Raw genomic sequence first — 15,043 nt, forward strand, 5'->3', positions numbered from 1 at the left:
ATTTTAGTTTTTAAAGGTCACCGTGACCTCATATATCTCAGTCTTGTGAACCTGATGTCACTACACCTTGAGGGAATTTCTTCAAATTTGGCACAAACGTCCACTTGAACTTAAAGATACACTGATTAGAACTTGGTCAAAGGTCTGGGCCACTCTGACCTCATAAAACGAGTTTTTGGTCAAAAGTCAATCATTCACAAGCTAATCATCACAAAATCTCCCACAATGTCTAATAGGATAAAATGATGTAGTGATGACATTTTATGTCCAAGAGGTCAAAGGTAAGCTTCACAGTGCACCAAACGACTGCGATATTAACTAAACTCTAGTATTCTGACGTTAACAGACTTGCTTGACAGACCTGCTTGGCAGGATTACTAAGGAAGTAAATCATTAATTACCATAGATACAATTCTGGAAGATATAAGTTCAGCAACTAAAAATTCATCTTTTCATAACTTTTATTAGGCTGACATAAAATATCATAATGCAAATTCAAGGTGTAAATCACACAAACGAGTTAACCCACTGTCTGCAGGTAGGTTTTGTCACTAAGGATTGGCTTTAGGCCATAAAACAAGGTGCTGAGCTGCAGAGTTTGAGAGTATGTTCCTTTTGGCACATTAAAAAAACAAACAAAAAAAACATCCGTGACATTTTTTGCATTTTTATAACTGCTCACAGCAAAGGACAGTTACCATGGCTGGTTGTGCTCCATAAAGTGCTGCAGATAATAATACAGATTAACTGACCTGCTGCCTGGGATGGAGGTTAATTATTAAATTGTAGCGCTCCAACTGAAAACATTCAAACAGCAGTCTTTGTGTTTATAACTGGGTGCAAAGGTGGTTTGGATTTAATTGGGGCAAGCCTGTTAACCAAAGGACACATTTAATTAAATTCCTGCAACAGATAAAAATATGACAACCACATGCAGTTTAGCAATTCATTGAAAATCCACCTACATGCTTACTACATGAGTGTCAGTCAGCTGCTTTCAAAGAAACAAAAGACAGTAGCTGGTACACCGGTGGCAGGTGCATTGTAATGGGTGTAAAGTGGGACTGATCACCCAGGGCTTCAATTGGAGGGGGATTGTGAAAAGCCTGGGCTGAAAAGTTTTATTTTGTTTGCAATTTTTTTGTTCCAAGTAATTAGTGCTTTGAGTAAATGAAAATTGGCTGGATAAACCAGCTGAACTTCATAAAAATAAATTTTAAAAAATGGTGGGGGCTCTCTTAGGCCCCTTTTCCTCTGAAAGTTGCAATACCCCCATATTGACTGAATAAAAGCAATAGCATCTGCTGCCTGACATCGAAGGACTGCACTTAATATTTTTGCACAGACCATAAAGACCATGACAATAAAGGAATCTTGAATCTTGTTTAACTCCCTGACAAGTCCTATCACCCCCACCCAGTTCTCCTTTTATTCCCTTTTTCCTCCTCCTATTTTCTTTTTGATCTTTGTTTGTTAATGTTTTTTTTCTTCTTTTCTTTCAGTTGAGACTTTTTTTCCTCCCTTTTACAATTTCTTGAGTTGTGATGTCAGTTATTGTGAAGAAAAAAATACTGTGATAAGTATGAATTTGAAAATGTTGTCCTGCCTTCATGAATAATTATAGTTGAAAAAAAATAGTTGACCATATCTTAGTTTATCATCAAAATCACATAGTCTGAATGTAGGCTGCCAGTCACACCTGCTTTTGTTTGCTGCTTTAACATGAGTCATAATTACTGTAGGACCTGAATTCTGTGGAATGATAAAAACCACGCAGAAACCTGTTTCGCTTGTGGCAAGTTTTCTTTATCTTACCTGCGCAGGTGACTCTGGGACACGCCCATCTCTTGAGCTGTCAGTCACCAGGAAGGACTAAAGCGTGGGACAAAATTCCAAAAGTGTCACACCGGGTTGGTGCTGGAGGGGAAGCGATGGTCTCTGGTTTCGCACCGAGGAAATTTTCCTGTTATGCGGTGCTGCTGGGAGGATAACGGAGTCTACATTTGGTGTATCGGATGAAGAGAGTCTGGAGCTGAGGAGCAGGACACGCGCGCAGGAAAGAGACTCCCGGTGCTCTTGAAGACATGGCTCTCACTTTCCATCGCGTGCACCATGTTTCTCTCCCGCTGCTGCTGCTCTGGCTGCTTGTGTCCGCGAGCGCGCTGGAGATGATGGACCAACACGCACCTGATGTCATCTGTAGCGAGGTAACCAGTCACACTAACTGCATTTACATGCACGCGAGAACCCTGTTTTTGGTCATTTTTAAGATATGCTGGCAATACATACCACTGTGTATATGATCATAACAATATCCAGGTTTCTAATCATCTGTGTGCAGTTGTGTCTTGATTTCTTAACATCTCACCCACTTTTTTTGCTCCAACGAAGGTCACAGCTGGCAGTTTTTGGTTCTAGAAAAGCTCTGCGAATTGTACAATGCAACCAATGCAATGTTTTAGCAGCGTTTTTAGAGGTTTTCTTTTAGTTCCTAGACCGTTATTCTTAAAGCTAGGGTAGCACTTTCCATAAACATAAAAAGTATTAAAAATGTTTTTTTTTAATCATGTTTACACTACATTACATTACAAAAAAATGGTCTGTAATCTCAGGCCTCAATAGCATGCTCTGAATGTTGCTTTTAAAATGTTTTCATCTCCTTTTATCTTATGTAACATTGTGGGAATGTTTTAAAAAGGAACTTTCCATGATCTGTCAACTCTCAACATCACCAAAACATCCACAGGATGTTAAAATGATAAAATGTTAAATGATGTCTTAGTCAGCATTTGATCTTATAGGGACATGATTTGAAATGGCAATAATTTGCAAAACGTTCTTTGAACATTAGATTAAAATGTTTTTATTATTGCAACTTGATAATGTCAGCCAATGTTGTATAACCGTTCTGTGCCAGATGGTATTGTTAAGAAACCAAGATAAAGGTTTTGAATGCCACACTGGTTTATCCTGATTTCTGTCAGAGCAGAGTTGTGCTCCGGGTTTCTGAAACCAAGATATGATGATAACAATGCAGATTTTATGTTGCGTCCTTATGTATTTGGTTGTTTTGTTTATAACGCCTTGTAGTAATATTTAAGCCACATGGGGAACATCACCTAAATTTAGAATTCCAGTATGTAATTTACATTCCTAAAGAAAGTTCAATTTATATTTATGAACAGGAGAAACTTTCTCTCAAAGCCAGAAACGAAAGACGCAAGCATTAAACTTGCGATGTCATCAAGTATAAAGAATTTAAAAAAGCTTAATATTATGGACCCACAAAATGATTTTGTTTTTAATACTCACATGATCTTTATCCTGTTGTAGTGTTCTCAGTACTGAGACAGACAATGTATCATATACTCAGAGCATCCATTGGAGTGCTCTCAGTGTCATCTATACTATCTTTCCTAATTAACTGTCTTTGGAGCAGCTCCAGACTTTATTTTTTAAATTTATCACAAATTTGAGTTTTAGCACTCTTTGGATTTGAATTGGATTTGAAAGAGGAGTTTTTTTTTGTTGTTGTTTTTTTACAGTCTTTTTTAGACTCTTAGATCATAAGTAAAACCACCTCTCTCACATCACAAAATGTGTCCTTTGAGAAAGCAGCCAAATAATAATGACTCAACTCTTCAGTTGTTCAGAAATTACTTTATCTAGTTACTTTATATGTATTTTTTTTAATGTTAATTGTGTTGCCACTTTATTTTCTATTGTTTTCTTTTGGAAAAAAAAAATCCTGCCAGTCCATACATGCAGAATAACACACTAAAGTGTTCAGGTTTTTAGGTGATTTAAGTGAGAGGAGGCAGTGAGAGAGAGATCAGAGTTTAATGTCCATTACTTATTGACAGTTTTGTGTCTGAGTGTGACATCTTACTCCACTGCTCCATTTCCAAGGAGGGTTGTTGTAGCTTGAGTTTTCTCTGAATTTTGTTTCAGAGAGGTAGGAAAACAAAGAATATCAATATGTGTAGTATAAAATACACATACAGGCACATATATAGAGAAGTGTAAAGTAAAAACTGGGACTCTGTAAAACATAGAATGCAGTAATTTGCAATTCCCTTTTGAACTATTTCAATTTAAGACAATACAAAGAAGAGATATTTAATGTTCAAACAGATAAAATTGATTGATTTTTGTCACTCATTCTGAATGTGATGCCTGCTAAACGCTCCAAAAACGTTTACTGCATGTTTACCACTGTATTACATCAGTTTTTCTTTTAACAACAGTCAGACAAAGTATTTGGGTATTCTTGCTTGATGCACAATTTCAGTTGCTTGACAGTCTGGGATCTCTGTTGCTGTATTTTGATCCTCATAGTGCGCCATACATTTTGGGATGGGAGACAGGTCTGGACTGCAGGTAGGCCACTCTAGTACCTGCAATCGGTTACTACGAAGCCACGCTGTTGTAACACGGGCAGTATGTGGCTCTTTATCTTGCTGGAAAAAGCAGGGACGTCCCTGAAAATGTCGTTGTCTGTTACTCTAAAACCTGTATATAACTTTCAGCATTCATGGTGCCTTACAGTTGTGAGATTAGGTCATGATGCCATGGGCAATAACACACCATCCCTGATTTCTAAAAGCAGTTTGAAATGTGGGCTCGCCAGGCGACGGAACACTTTGTATCAGTCATCTCAGATGTGATCGGGCCCAGAGAAGTTGAAAAGCGTTCACATACTTATTTTAAATTTGATGCCTGCGACACGTTCCAAAAAAGTTGGGAGGAAAAAACTAATGCCGGCACACTCCATGCCACCCAAGTTTATTTAAGACAACATTATATTAAGACAAAATTTCGATCCTGCAAATCGTCAAATCACCTGACTAAGATCCAAGAAGGGTCGAAATGTCGTCTTAGATAAACTGGTGTGGCATGGAGTAAGTGTGCAGGTGTTACCTTTTTCCACCAAACTTTTTTGGAACGTGTCGCAGGCATCAAATTCAAAATGAGTTTATATTTACAAAAGACAATGAAGTTTATCAGTTTGAACTTTAAATATCATGTCTTTGTACTGTATTAAACTGAATATAGGTCAAATAGGATTTATGAATCATCCGTTCTGTTTTTATTTATATTTTACACAGCACCCCAACTTTTTTGGAATTGGGGTTGTACTAACGTTGTGTGTATACTAGTTTTGTCACAATAGTGAATTTCAAAATATTGATATTCTACACCTTTATCGATGCCTTTTGAAGAAATGTTCATAGAGGGCAAACAAATTAAACATTTTTATTAAAAGATGAATATAATAGGCCATAACATAAGAATGACGGGTTGTTTTATTTGTTAGTAGCAGAGAACAGCAGAATGACTGCAGTAAATGTTTACAACAGGAGAGTAAGAAAGCGCAGCTGGTTAAGGTGTCTCAGCACTGTGGGAAATGAGTATTGGATTAGTTTTAAATATTCGGAATCGATATGCATTGATAAATCAATAACTTTGTAATGGCAGTTACTGGGAATGGGACATCATACTTGTTGTTGTGATAATGTGTAGCGATGTGTTTCAAAACTAATATCTGTCCCGTACAGTCAGTCTACATAAAGATGTCACTTTAGTCACTGTTCCTATGCCATAGAAAATACATTTTTTCTTAAATTTGTTACCTGTCTATAGCTTTCATTGCTATAAAATGTATAAAACTTTGAAGGAGCCATTTAAATTGAAACTTTTCTTCTTCCAGGGTTTGACTGACTGCCACATGAGCACAGGTAGTGACATAATCAGCACAAGTGTATCTCATACCACAGTGATAATCTCACAGTTTATCTAAAGTACAAACTTCTTCCTGCAGCCTCTCCGTTCGCTGCTGCCCTGCCCCCTCCAGATGATACCGTGAATGTCACACATGTGCAGCTCAAAGTGATTCTATGCTGTGCGGCCAAAAACGACTGTGCACCTTGCCTACAAATCATCATCGCGGTCAAAGGTAACATGGTCATAACTCTCTCTCTAACTCACTCTCTTTAACATTGTCAGCTTTTTGTCTCATTTGATCTTGTGGTGTTTTACTTATCACAATGGCTACTTTTGTTTTTGCTGCTGTTATTGCCAAGTCACCCCACTGCTTCCTGCATTGTTATCATACAGTAGTAGTTTGACACGTCTGTCAGTCTGCTCTTTCTGGTGTCAAAACTTTGTTTTCTCCACTGTGGTTTTTATTGCCTGTGACTGTTGTTGCAGAAGTGGATTATGCAATGGAGGTTTCTGAGGGGTCCGTTGACCACGGTGATGAAGAGGAGACTGAATCAAAGGGGAGTGGTCACTCTGTGCTACCTGAGCAAAGAGGTACAGAGCTGTAAACTCAACTCACAACACACACAAAGTTTCATCCTTTTTTAAAATTCTGATTAGACTGTTTACTCTTTCACTCTCCTCTCTGTGTTACAGCTTTGGTGATAGTGTGTCTCAGCTTCGCAGCAACGGCTGAATATTGCAGAGCACTCCACTTTAAACCAAACTACTCTGGTTTGGCTTCTTCTCAACAGCCCACACACAAGGTAGCTAATATTGGCAAGGTATAGGTACACACCTATACAGACTTCTTGTAGTCTTCTTGCACAACGTCATCCTATCCTATCCTCTTTTGTCATGAACACTAAACTGCCTTATAGCACAATAGCTGTGGTACATAACTTAGCCTCCATTCTGAAATAATATAAGAAGCGCTGAAAATGTGAACATGACTTTAGTTTAGTCTACTACTATACACCATTTAAAATATACAGAAACTGTTTTAAAAAGTTGAATATCAAAACCCATACATGTCATATACCAACATTAACATCTCCAGTGGTGGAAAGAAAACACAGTTTACAAGAGCTGTACTTTTTGAGGTATTTATCACCTATCTACTACCTATTTCAAGTAGTGTAGTGTCAGTTGATGATGTTAGTGTACTACTAGGTGGATGAATAGGTTACCAAGGAGGAAGTGGGCATTTTCTATTTATTCCACAGGCTTTTTGGCCGATAGGTAGGCATACTCTGTTAATGTAAGTTAACTATAGCCTAACTATGCCACTGCTTATATCCATTTTATGTTTCTTTAAACTTCTACCTCATTAAAGTTCAAAGGATAATATTGCACTTTACTACGTTTATGTGACAGATGTAGATACTTTTTACTTCACAGATTAAAAGCATGATGTGTTTCTAAAATACAGCACCTTGTTTAGATATTAACAGCCTATTGCCCCTTACTAAAAAAACAATGCCTCATTGGGGCAATTAGACCCTTTTCAGATGTCTGTGAGTTGTTAGCAGTTGTACCAAAGAAACATTAATCTCTAAACCTCTCAGAAGGCTTAACATAAATCACTGTTTGAGACCCACAGAAATAAAATTGTCTAGACTGATATCACACAGAATGGTTACCTTGTTACACTCTGTTTCCAACTTCAGTCTGACATTTTATCCATTCTAACTGGTTTCCTATCTTATCACCACATAATCACGTATCCACCTGAGTCTAATGTAAGTCCACACTGATGCACACCCATGCCAACATACCTGTTCTGCTGGGGTTTTAAGGGTGGAGTGGAGCAAAGTAAAAACATTGTTATTGTTAGCTGTCCTTGTTTCAGATGCACATCTTGACAAAACCTGACATCAGCTTAAAAAACAGTACTCCCCTCACAGTGCTCATTGGTCATTTTATATATATATATATATTTTTCCCCCAAATCTGTTTATTGAATTTTTCAAACAGGACAGGTAAGGACATTGAAAAAAGAAAGCAATAATTGGTCAATCCAAAGAAGATTTGACAAAAGTGTCTGTAGCAAGTGAAAGAAAAGACAATATGAAACCAAGACAGGACTAAGACAAGACAAATACTACAAATCAAATCAATACCCAGACAAAAACAAAAACTTAAACTTAAAAATACTACCACTACTACTAATACTAATAGTAATTAGAAATAAAGCAACAACGACTGTCAGTTGTCTGAAAAGAGAACTACACTTCTGTTAATTGTGACTACATATTTTAAATAATTTCGCTAAATTGTTATTTTTTAAGCATTTTTTCCCATGTCATTTCTTTATTGAATTTTTTTTTTCCCCTTTCTCATTGTTTTTTTTTTTTTTGGTTGTTGTTATTTGTTTGGGTTTTTTTAACTAATCTCCAGGTGATTTGCCCAGGTTTTATTGGGTTAAAAGAAGTGTTGTTCTAAGGAAATTTTCCCCTAGTTTTGAAAAAAAAAATTCTTAATCTACTTATTTCTTGTCAAGTTGGTCATTTCCTTTTTCCATATTTTTCAAAGAAATCAAACCAATTTGCTCAGGTTTTAAAAATTGAGATACTTGTGAAGGTCTGACTGATGCACAAGAAAAGTGATGTCAATCAGGGTTTCAAAGGGTTAAGAAAAAGTACCAATACAACAATGTAAAAGTTCTCTGTTTTAAGTAAAAGTTCTGCATTTAAAATCCTACTTACATGTAGGATCTGGATACTTCTTCCACCACTGCTAGTCTCTCACTGTCCATCACTCCTAATTGTTGAATAGCTCTAAGACCTATTTCCAAAATATCTTTGGCTTTTAGTGTACATGTTGCTGCTGAGTCATTTTAATACTTAAAGTTTATAATATGTTTATGTATTTCTTTCAAATGCAAGCTGCTGTTGTCAGAGGAAGTGTCCTTTGGGAGTGAAGTTGTCGTCCAAGTCTATGGACATTCAAAGGGAAAGCACTACATTCAAAATATCACAATCCCACCTATAGAGAAAGGTATGGTCAAGCACTGAAATGAAACAAAGATACACTGAAATGCAGACTAATAATGTCACTGAAAATCCACTTCTTTGTCTTTCTGTCAGTTTGCTCCGTGAACCTAGATGGAATTGTGAAGGAATGTGATGGTAAGAGATATTAGTAGTTTATCAAGACTGTTTACATTCTGAGGAGCACACAAAAGGAAGTGCCAACAATTGTTGAGCAAGACAGCTCAGTTATAAAAAAGTCATGATTGATGTGTCAGCGCCCAGATTGCGAGCTGTGACTGATCATCAGAGAAATGTGGTCCTTCTACAACTGGAAACCGCTGATGACAGACGACAGGAGGTCATGTACCGGCTGGTCTGGAATGATGTGCCTGGAGAGGTTCTTGCATGGGTCAGCCAATGCTTAACTTTTTATATCAATCTGCTCTGTTTGTCAGAGATCAATAATGTCCATTTACATCGTTCTCTTTCACTTTCTTTTTAACCTTTGCAGCCTGAAAAGAAGAGAGAATTGGTCATTTCGGCAAACTATGTAGCACCATGCCTATGCTTCCAGGTAGCTGACATGTTAATAATAACTACAAGAGAAAGACAGCTGCAAACATTTTTTGGAAATACATATTTTGAAACACTTTCTTTTCAGGTATGGTGGAAGGGGAAGGAGCTTCAAAGAGAATTCTGCCCTTTCAAACACCAACAAGGTAAAAAGAGTTCACTGAGACTGCTAAGATAAACTCTCACAGTAATGATTTCAAGGTATATCAATGTTTATTTTACAGACGCACTGAAAAGAATGCAGCACAATGTTTCCGTGTCTGTGGTGGAGTCTCAGATGAGGGAGGGGAGTCCAGCGCTGAGCTGGAATGTGACTGCCCCCTGCAGACTGGAGGCGGAGGTGTGGCTGTGCAAGAAAGACCTGGCAGGAGGCCAGTGTGACGAGGTGACGGGCTCCAGACAGAGACTGCACAACCACACTGGCTGGAGTGCAACACGCAGTGGACACTGGGTAAGAATAACAAGAAAAACTTTGCTTTCATTGCAGTTAATTTCATTGCGCAGTGCTTCTACTTTACCATTAGTATTTCTTTTAACCCTTGACTACCCAACAGAATATAAATCAGTTAAAGGTAGTTTCATCTTGACCACATACTTTTTAAATGCAGCTAACATATCCATCTATCAGTAACAATAATCCAATAATGTATAATAACAGAACAACTACATATGATATAATATAATATTTATTTGGCTAAACACCATGATACATTTACTTCTAATACTATAAGTATATTTTGCCAACAATGTCTGTGTACTTTTACTTAAAGGGACAGTTCACCTCAAAGTCCAAAAATACATATTTTTCCTGTTAGCTGTAGTGCTATTATAAATCTAGGTTGTTTTGGTGTAAGTTGCAGAGTGTTGGAGATATCAGCCTTAGAGATGTCTGCCTTCTCTCCAAAATAATGGAACTAGATGGCACTCGGCTTGTAGTGCTTAAAGCACAAAAAAGAAAAAAACAAGCATTTGCAAATGTCAACAGCAATGTCTCTTTCCAGAAATCGTGATCAAGATAATCCACAGACCTTATTGTTAGCTGTTGTATCTACCGCCAGCTAATCAAGTACCAGTGTGTTAACTAATGTAATCGCTCAGCTGAGGAGGACGCCATTAATGTGGTTGGCATGATTATCTGGAGTAACTGGGTCATGATTTCTGGAAAGAGAAATTGATGTTGGGTTTTTTAAATGTGATTTTTTTGGCACTTTGAGCACCACAAACTGAGTGCCATCTAATTCCATTATGTTGGAGAGAAGGCAGACATCTCTGTGGATGATATCTCCAACACTCTGCAACTCACATCAAAACAATTTATATTGATCAATAGTACTATATTTAACAGGAAAAAAATATGTAATTTTGATTGCAGGGTGAATTGTCCCCTTAAGTTTAATTTAATTGCATGATTTACCTGTAGTTTCATTATTTTACATTGTGGCAAATTGCTTCAGTAAAGGATCTAAATACCTCATCCACCACTGCACATTTTGATTGCAACCATAAACAGTCATTCTGCTGAACCATAGTTGTTTTGAATATTAACTAAAAGTTGCATATGCATTGCATTATTGCTTTATGTTTTAAAATGAATCTTCACTTTTATCTTGGTCATTATTCATTCATGTATATTTAATAATTTACTTTTCAGAAAACAGGAGAGTTCAATGTGTCGTCACATCCTCTGCTTTGTGTTCAGGTGATCTCGGTCTTGATATATTAACTATAATCCTACAGATACAATTGTAAACATGTTCCATTGATTCACCGTTTTTTTTGCAAACCTCAACTCTTTTTTAACTTATTTTCTAGATAAAGATACATGGGATGATGTCAAACTTAGAGCCCCACTGTCCATTTACAAGTAAGACAATTAAATGTTGTCCAAACCCAGATTAAGTGTGTTTAATGTTTAACTATTATCAGCTAAAACAAGCTGCAGTTTGTTTTTCATTAGAATTTGGCAGTAAGTAGTTAAACATTTACTTTACACTTGATAGTGATTTGTTATATCAACAAGGTCAGTGAAACTTATATAAAGTGCTTTTTATAGACTAATTAATAAATAATTACTAAAATAAATAAATTAATTTTTCAGCATCACGATGGAGGTGGAGCCTGCCGCTCCTCATCGGACTACTACTGGTGTGTTTGGCCATACTAGGAGCTTATCTCATACAAGGGGTCCTAAAAGGTCAGTTTTTAACAACCTGTTTGTTGGTAACTAAATATGAATAGAATTTTAGCAAAATATGTCAAACTGTGCTTCTTGTTTTCTTCTAGGCTACATGTGGAGATGGTTGAAAGAAGATGATGTAAAAGGTATGAGAAAGCGTGACATCGGTTTCATGCAGCCACTGTTTTACACATATCCTTTATACTGTCCTATTTTCATACTTTATTCAAACATTTGTAGAGATTATGAATATTCATGTTCTCATTTATTGCATGTACTACCCTTTTTTCTAAATCATCATTTATATTCTGTATAATTTCTAGTAGTCACTGTAGCTTCCTTTGTGCCTCATTCCTCTCTGCTGAAATATTTTTAAAAAACATTTTCAAGCTCCTGGTCAGCACCAGTTTTGTAGTACTCAAATTGATCTTGGTTCGAGACCAGTCCACTTTTTGAAGTTATTGGCTTTATGTCAGACTCTACCACATTTTTGGTCAGTCTTGTCTCGTCACATAAAGAGGATTTGGGATTTTATTTCAAGATCAGTCAAGACCACACCCATGGGGTTGTTCTTCAGTGATTGTTTGCTCACAGAAAATAAAGGAAAATAATTCCTTTACGTAAAATTGACCTCTGCAATGCCTTTTGATAATTTTATCCAGACATGTCTCTTGATACACTTGCACATGCACACGGATATATAGTATGGCAATAAGAGAGGTGAAGAGAAATCTTCATTTGTTTTGTGAGGGTGTTTTTATGGGAATGTGGATCTTTTAGATCAATTTGAAGAGTCCCTATAGTTTGCATTATCAACATTCAATTGTATGTCATGCAGTGAGTGTTGGTCTTGACTCGGTCTCAACCCTCTGAAAAGTATTGGGCTTGTCTCAGCCTTAATACACTCTGGTATTGGACTTGTTCTTGGTTTAGGTGGTCTTGACTACAACACTGGACAGAACGATCTGTTTCCCTCTTTTTCCTCTTATGTGCTAAGATGAGCTAACCGTCTCCTCGTTGTAGCTTCATATTCAGCAGGCAGATGTCAGCATGGCATCAATCTTCTCAACTAACTCTCGGCTAAAGAGCAAACAAGCTTTTTTTTGATATGGCAAATTATTCCTTTAACCCTTTAACACCTGGATCGACATCAGTGTTTTTGTGCTGCATTTAGATGTCTTTCACTAGCATTTAAACCTCTTAAACCTGAGAAACTGGTTTGATTTATTTTTAATGTTTTTAATGTATTAGCAGGTAATTTTCCTGTAATTATGAATTTCCAGCTATTTTTTGGGCCACTTCTTGTTAAAATGCTAAATTGCTCAGGTATCAAGGAGTTAAACTTACTAAAGGTTTCATTTCAAGTATTTTTTATGAAACCCAAGAGAAAGTTATATATCTCATATTATTATTGTAATGCTCATTTCAATTTACATAGAAACATTTCAAATAATAAATTCACAAATTAACGAAATAGCAGTTAAAACAACATAAAACATACAACAGACAAGCATAAAATAAGTTTTCAAGTTTTAAATAAGTAAAATAGAAATTGGCAAGTTTTATACTCCCTTATCCCCTTCTGTTCCCTTATTCCTTACCCAAACAAAGATTTTAATCTTCCTTTATTTCAGGTGCTGTGGGTGGTGGTCATGTGGTGCTGCTGTACCTACGTGATGATGAACAGGCTCTGCTAGAGCTGATGAGTCACCTGGGCTCATCTCTCCAAGCCCTGGGCTTCACAGTGTCTCTGGACCTGTGGAGCCAGGCTGAGCTCAGTGTGCTGGGCCCCGTGCCCTGGCTCCACTCAAGACTGAACCGACTGCAAAGGCAGGGGGGCAAAGTGGTGCTGGTCCTAACCCAGGCTGCCTGGATAAGGGCTGAAGAATGGGGAGCACGGAGCTGGGAGAGACCTACTCCCAATGAGAGGAACAAGGAGGAGGAAGAGACAGGAAAAAGCTACATTGCTTCTTCTCCCTGCGTAGATGTTTTTACGGCTTCATTGAGCTGTATTCTAGCAGACTATTTACAGGGCCGTGCTGGTGAGCGGTTCATGTTGGCACAGTTTGAATCACTTCCACCTGAGCCTCCGGGTGGTTTCCGGCCGCTGCCAGAACTTTTCCGCGGCCTTCATGTCTACAGCCTCCCCTCTCAGAGCCTGGGTTTTCTGACTGAACTGGCAGGGGCTCGGCAAATGGCTACTGCATCAGCCAGACGGAAAAGAGCAGGGGGGCTCAGGATAGCATCTCGAGCCCTGGCACGAGGGCTGTCGGGGTTCACAGCAGGGACAACTGTGTTACGCCTTGCAGGAGTGTCCCAGAGTTGTGTTGGGGTAGGAGCAGAGGACTCTGGGGAAACTGTGCCTTTACAGCCCTGTCTTATTACACCCCCCTCCAGCCCTGACTCAGGCCCCAAGGTCAATGAAATGGACTGGGTCTGACAGCAGAGGAGGATGACACAGGACTAAATTTTAGTTATGGGATGAGAAGGCAGTAATGACTTGAAGTGACACTGAAAGATGTTCAGATAAATCCATTTGCAGCTTTTGCATTTGCAGGGGTCTAGTGGTTTTTGAAAAAAGCACAACACATTTAAACCTCACTCTACTTAAAGTAGCTTTTAGAAAAAAAAAACATTACAGTTGATACACAGTGCATGGTCTGCGATGTATTTCAAAAACAGCATGCCTTAGTAGGCTACCAAAATTATACTTAAATACAAAAGAATCTCAGTGTGGCAAATAGCACCATTGTATTTGTCCTGACACTATATTACAACAAGTCACTGTGTGTGTTTGACATATTTACTCGTATTTGACTTTGTGCATGCTCTTTGTATATAAAATCACTAGAATTGAAGGAAAAAAAGGTATTTTCTTTCTCTGACCATATAGACTACATATATAAATTCAATTGCTTTGTCCAGATGAGTCCATTTTATATTGTGTTTTGTCTTACTATTTAAAGTGGGATGGAATAAAGAATCTGTCTGAATCATACAGTCATTGCTCCTCTGACAAAAACAGTGTTATTTTTTATAATATGACAGGTGTGTGTTTGCAGAGCAGCATCTTTGCATTTGTTTAAAATGCAGAAATTAATTCCTGTTAAATTGTGGCACTCTGCAGAAGAGCCAGGTAAAACTAACAAAACAAAACAAATGCTGAACATTTCAACAACAAAAACATTGCGCACGTCTTTAAAATGTACCTTAACCTTTGAAACCTGGAATGATAGTTTTCTTGTGCTGCATCCAGGTGCCTTTCACATGCTTTTAACCATTGAAACCTGAGCAAATAGGTTTTTCTTTTGACAACATGGAAAATATGTTTAAAAGACAGAGAGATAAATTATAAGATGATTAAAAAAAGAGGGGAAAATGACAAGAAAATCTAAATGTATGATGATGATAATAATAATGATGTTGATGATGATGATAATAATTAACTATATTATCTAGATTTTTTAATGTATTACTTTTTCTGTTTGTCACATTTTTTTTTCTGTTCTCAAACAATTTCAGGTTATTTTCTTGTAATTCGTAACTTCAATTTTCTCAC

At 37.4% G+C, this 15,043-nt stretch overlaps 1 protein-coding gene across 1 annotated transcript; it reads left to right on the plus strand.

Annotated features, from left to right (window-relative positions):
* Positions 1-1,866: 1,866 nt before the first annotated feature.
* Positions 1,867-14,488, plus strand: LOC121946766 (interleukin-17 receptor C). Its single transcript, XM_042491504.2, has 16 exons — positions 1,867-2,207; positions 5,711-5,738; positions 5,822-5,956; positions 6,211-6,315; positions 6,418-6,527; positions 8,649-8,760; positions 8,850-8,891; positions 9,011-9,144; positions 9,247-9,309; positions 9,397-9,454; positions 9,533-9,759; positions 10,960-11,007; positions 11,121-11,172; positions 11,407-11,502; positions 11,592-11,630; positions 13,119-14,488. The coding sequence occupies exons 1-16, from the start codon at positions 2,085-2,087 to the stop codon at positions 13,922-13,924; spliced, it is 2,178 nt and encodes a 725-aa protein (XP_042347438.2). The 5' UTR covers positions 1,867-2,084; the 3' UTR covers positions 13,925-14,488.
* Positions 14,489-15,043: the final 555 nt, after the last annotated feature.

Source organism: Plectropomus leopardus, chromosome 9, assembly GCF_026936395.1.
Source record: "Plectropomus leopardus strain MGB_pleo_1.0 chromosome 9, ASM2693639v1, whole genome shotgun sequence".
Taxonomy (NCBI): domain Eukaryota; kingdom Metazoa; phylum Chordata; class Actinopteri; order Perciformes; family Serranidae; genus Plectropomus; species Plectropomus leopardus.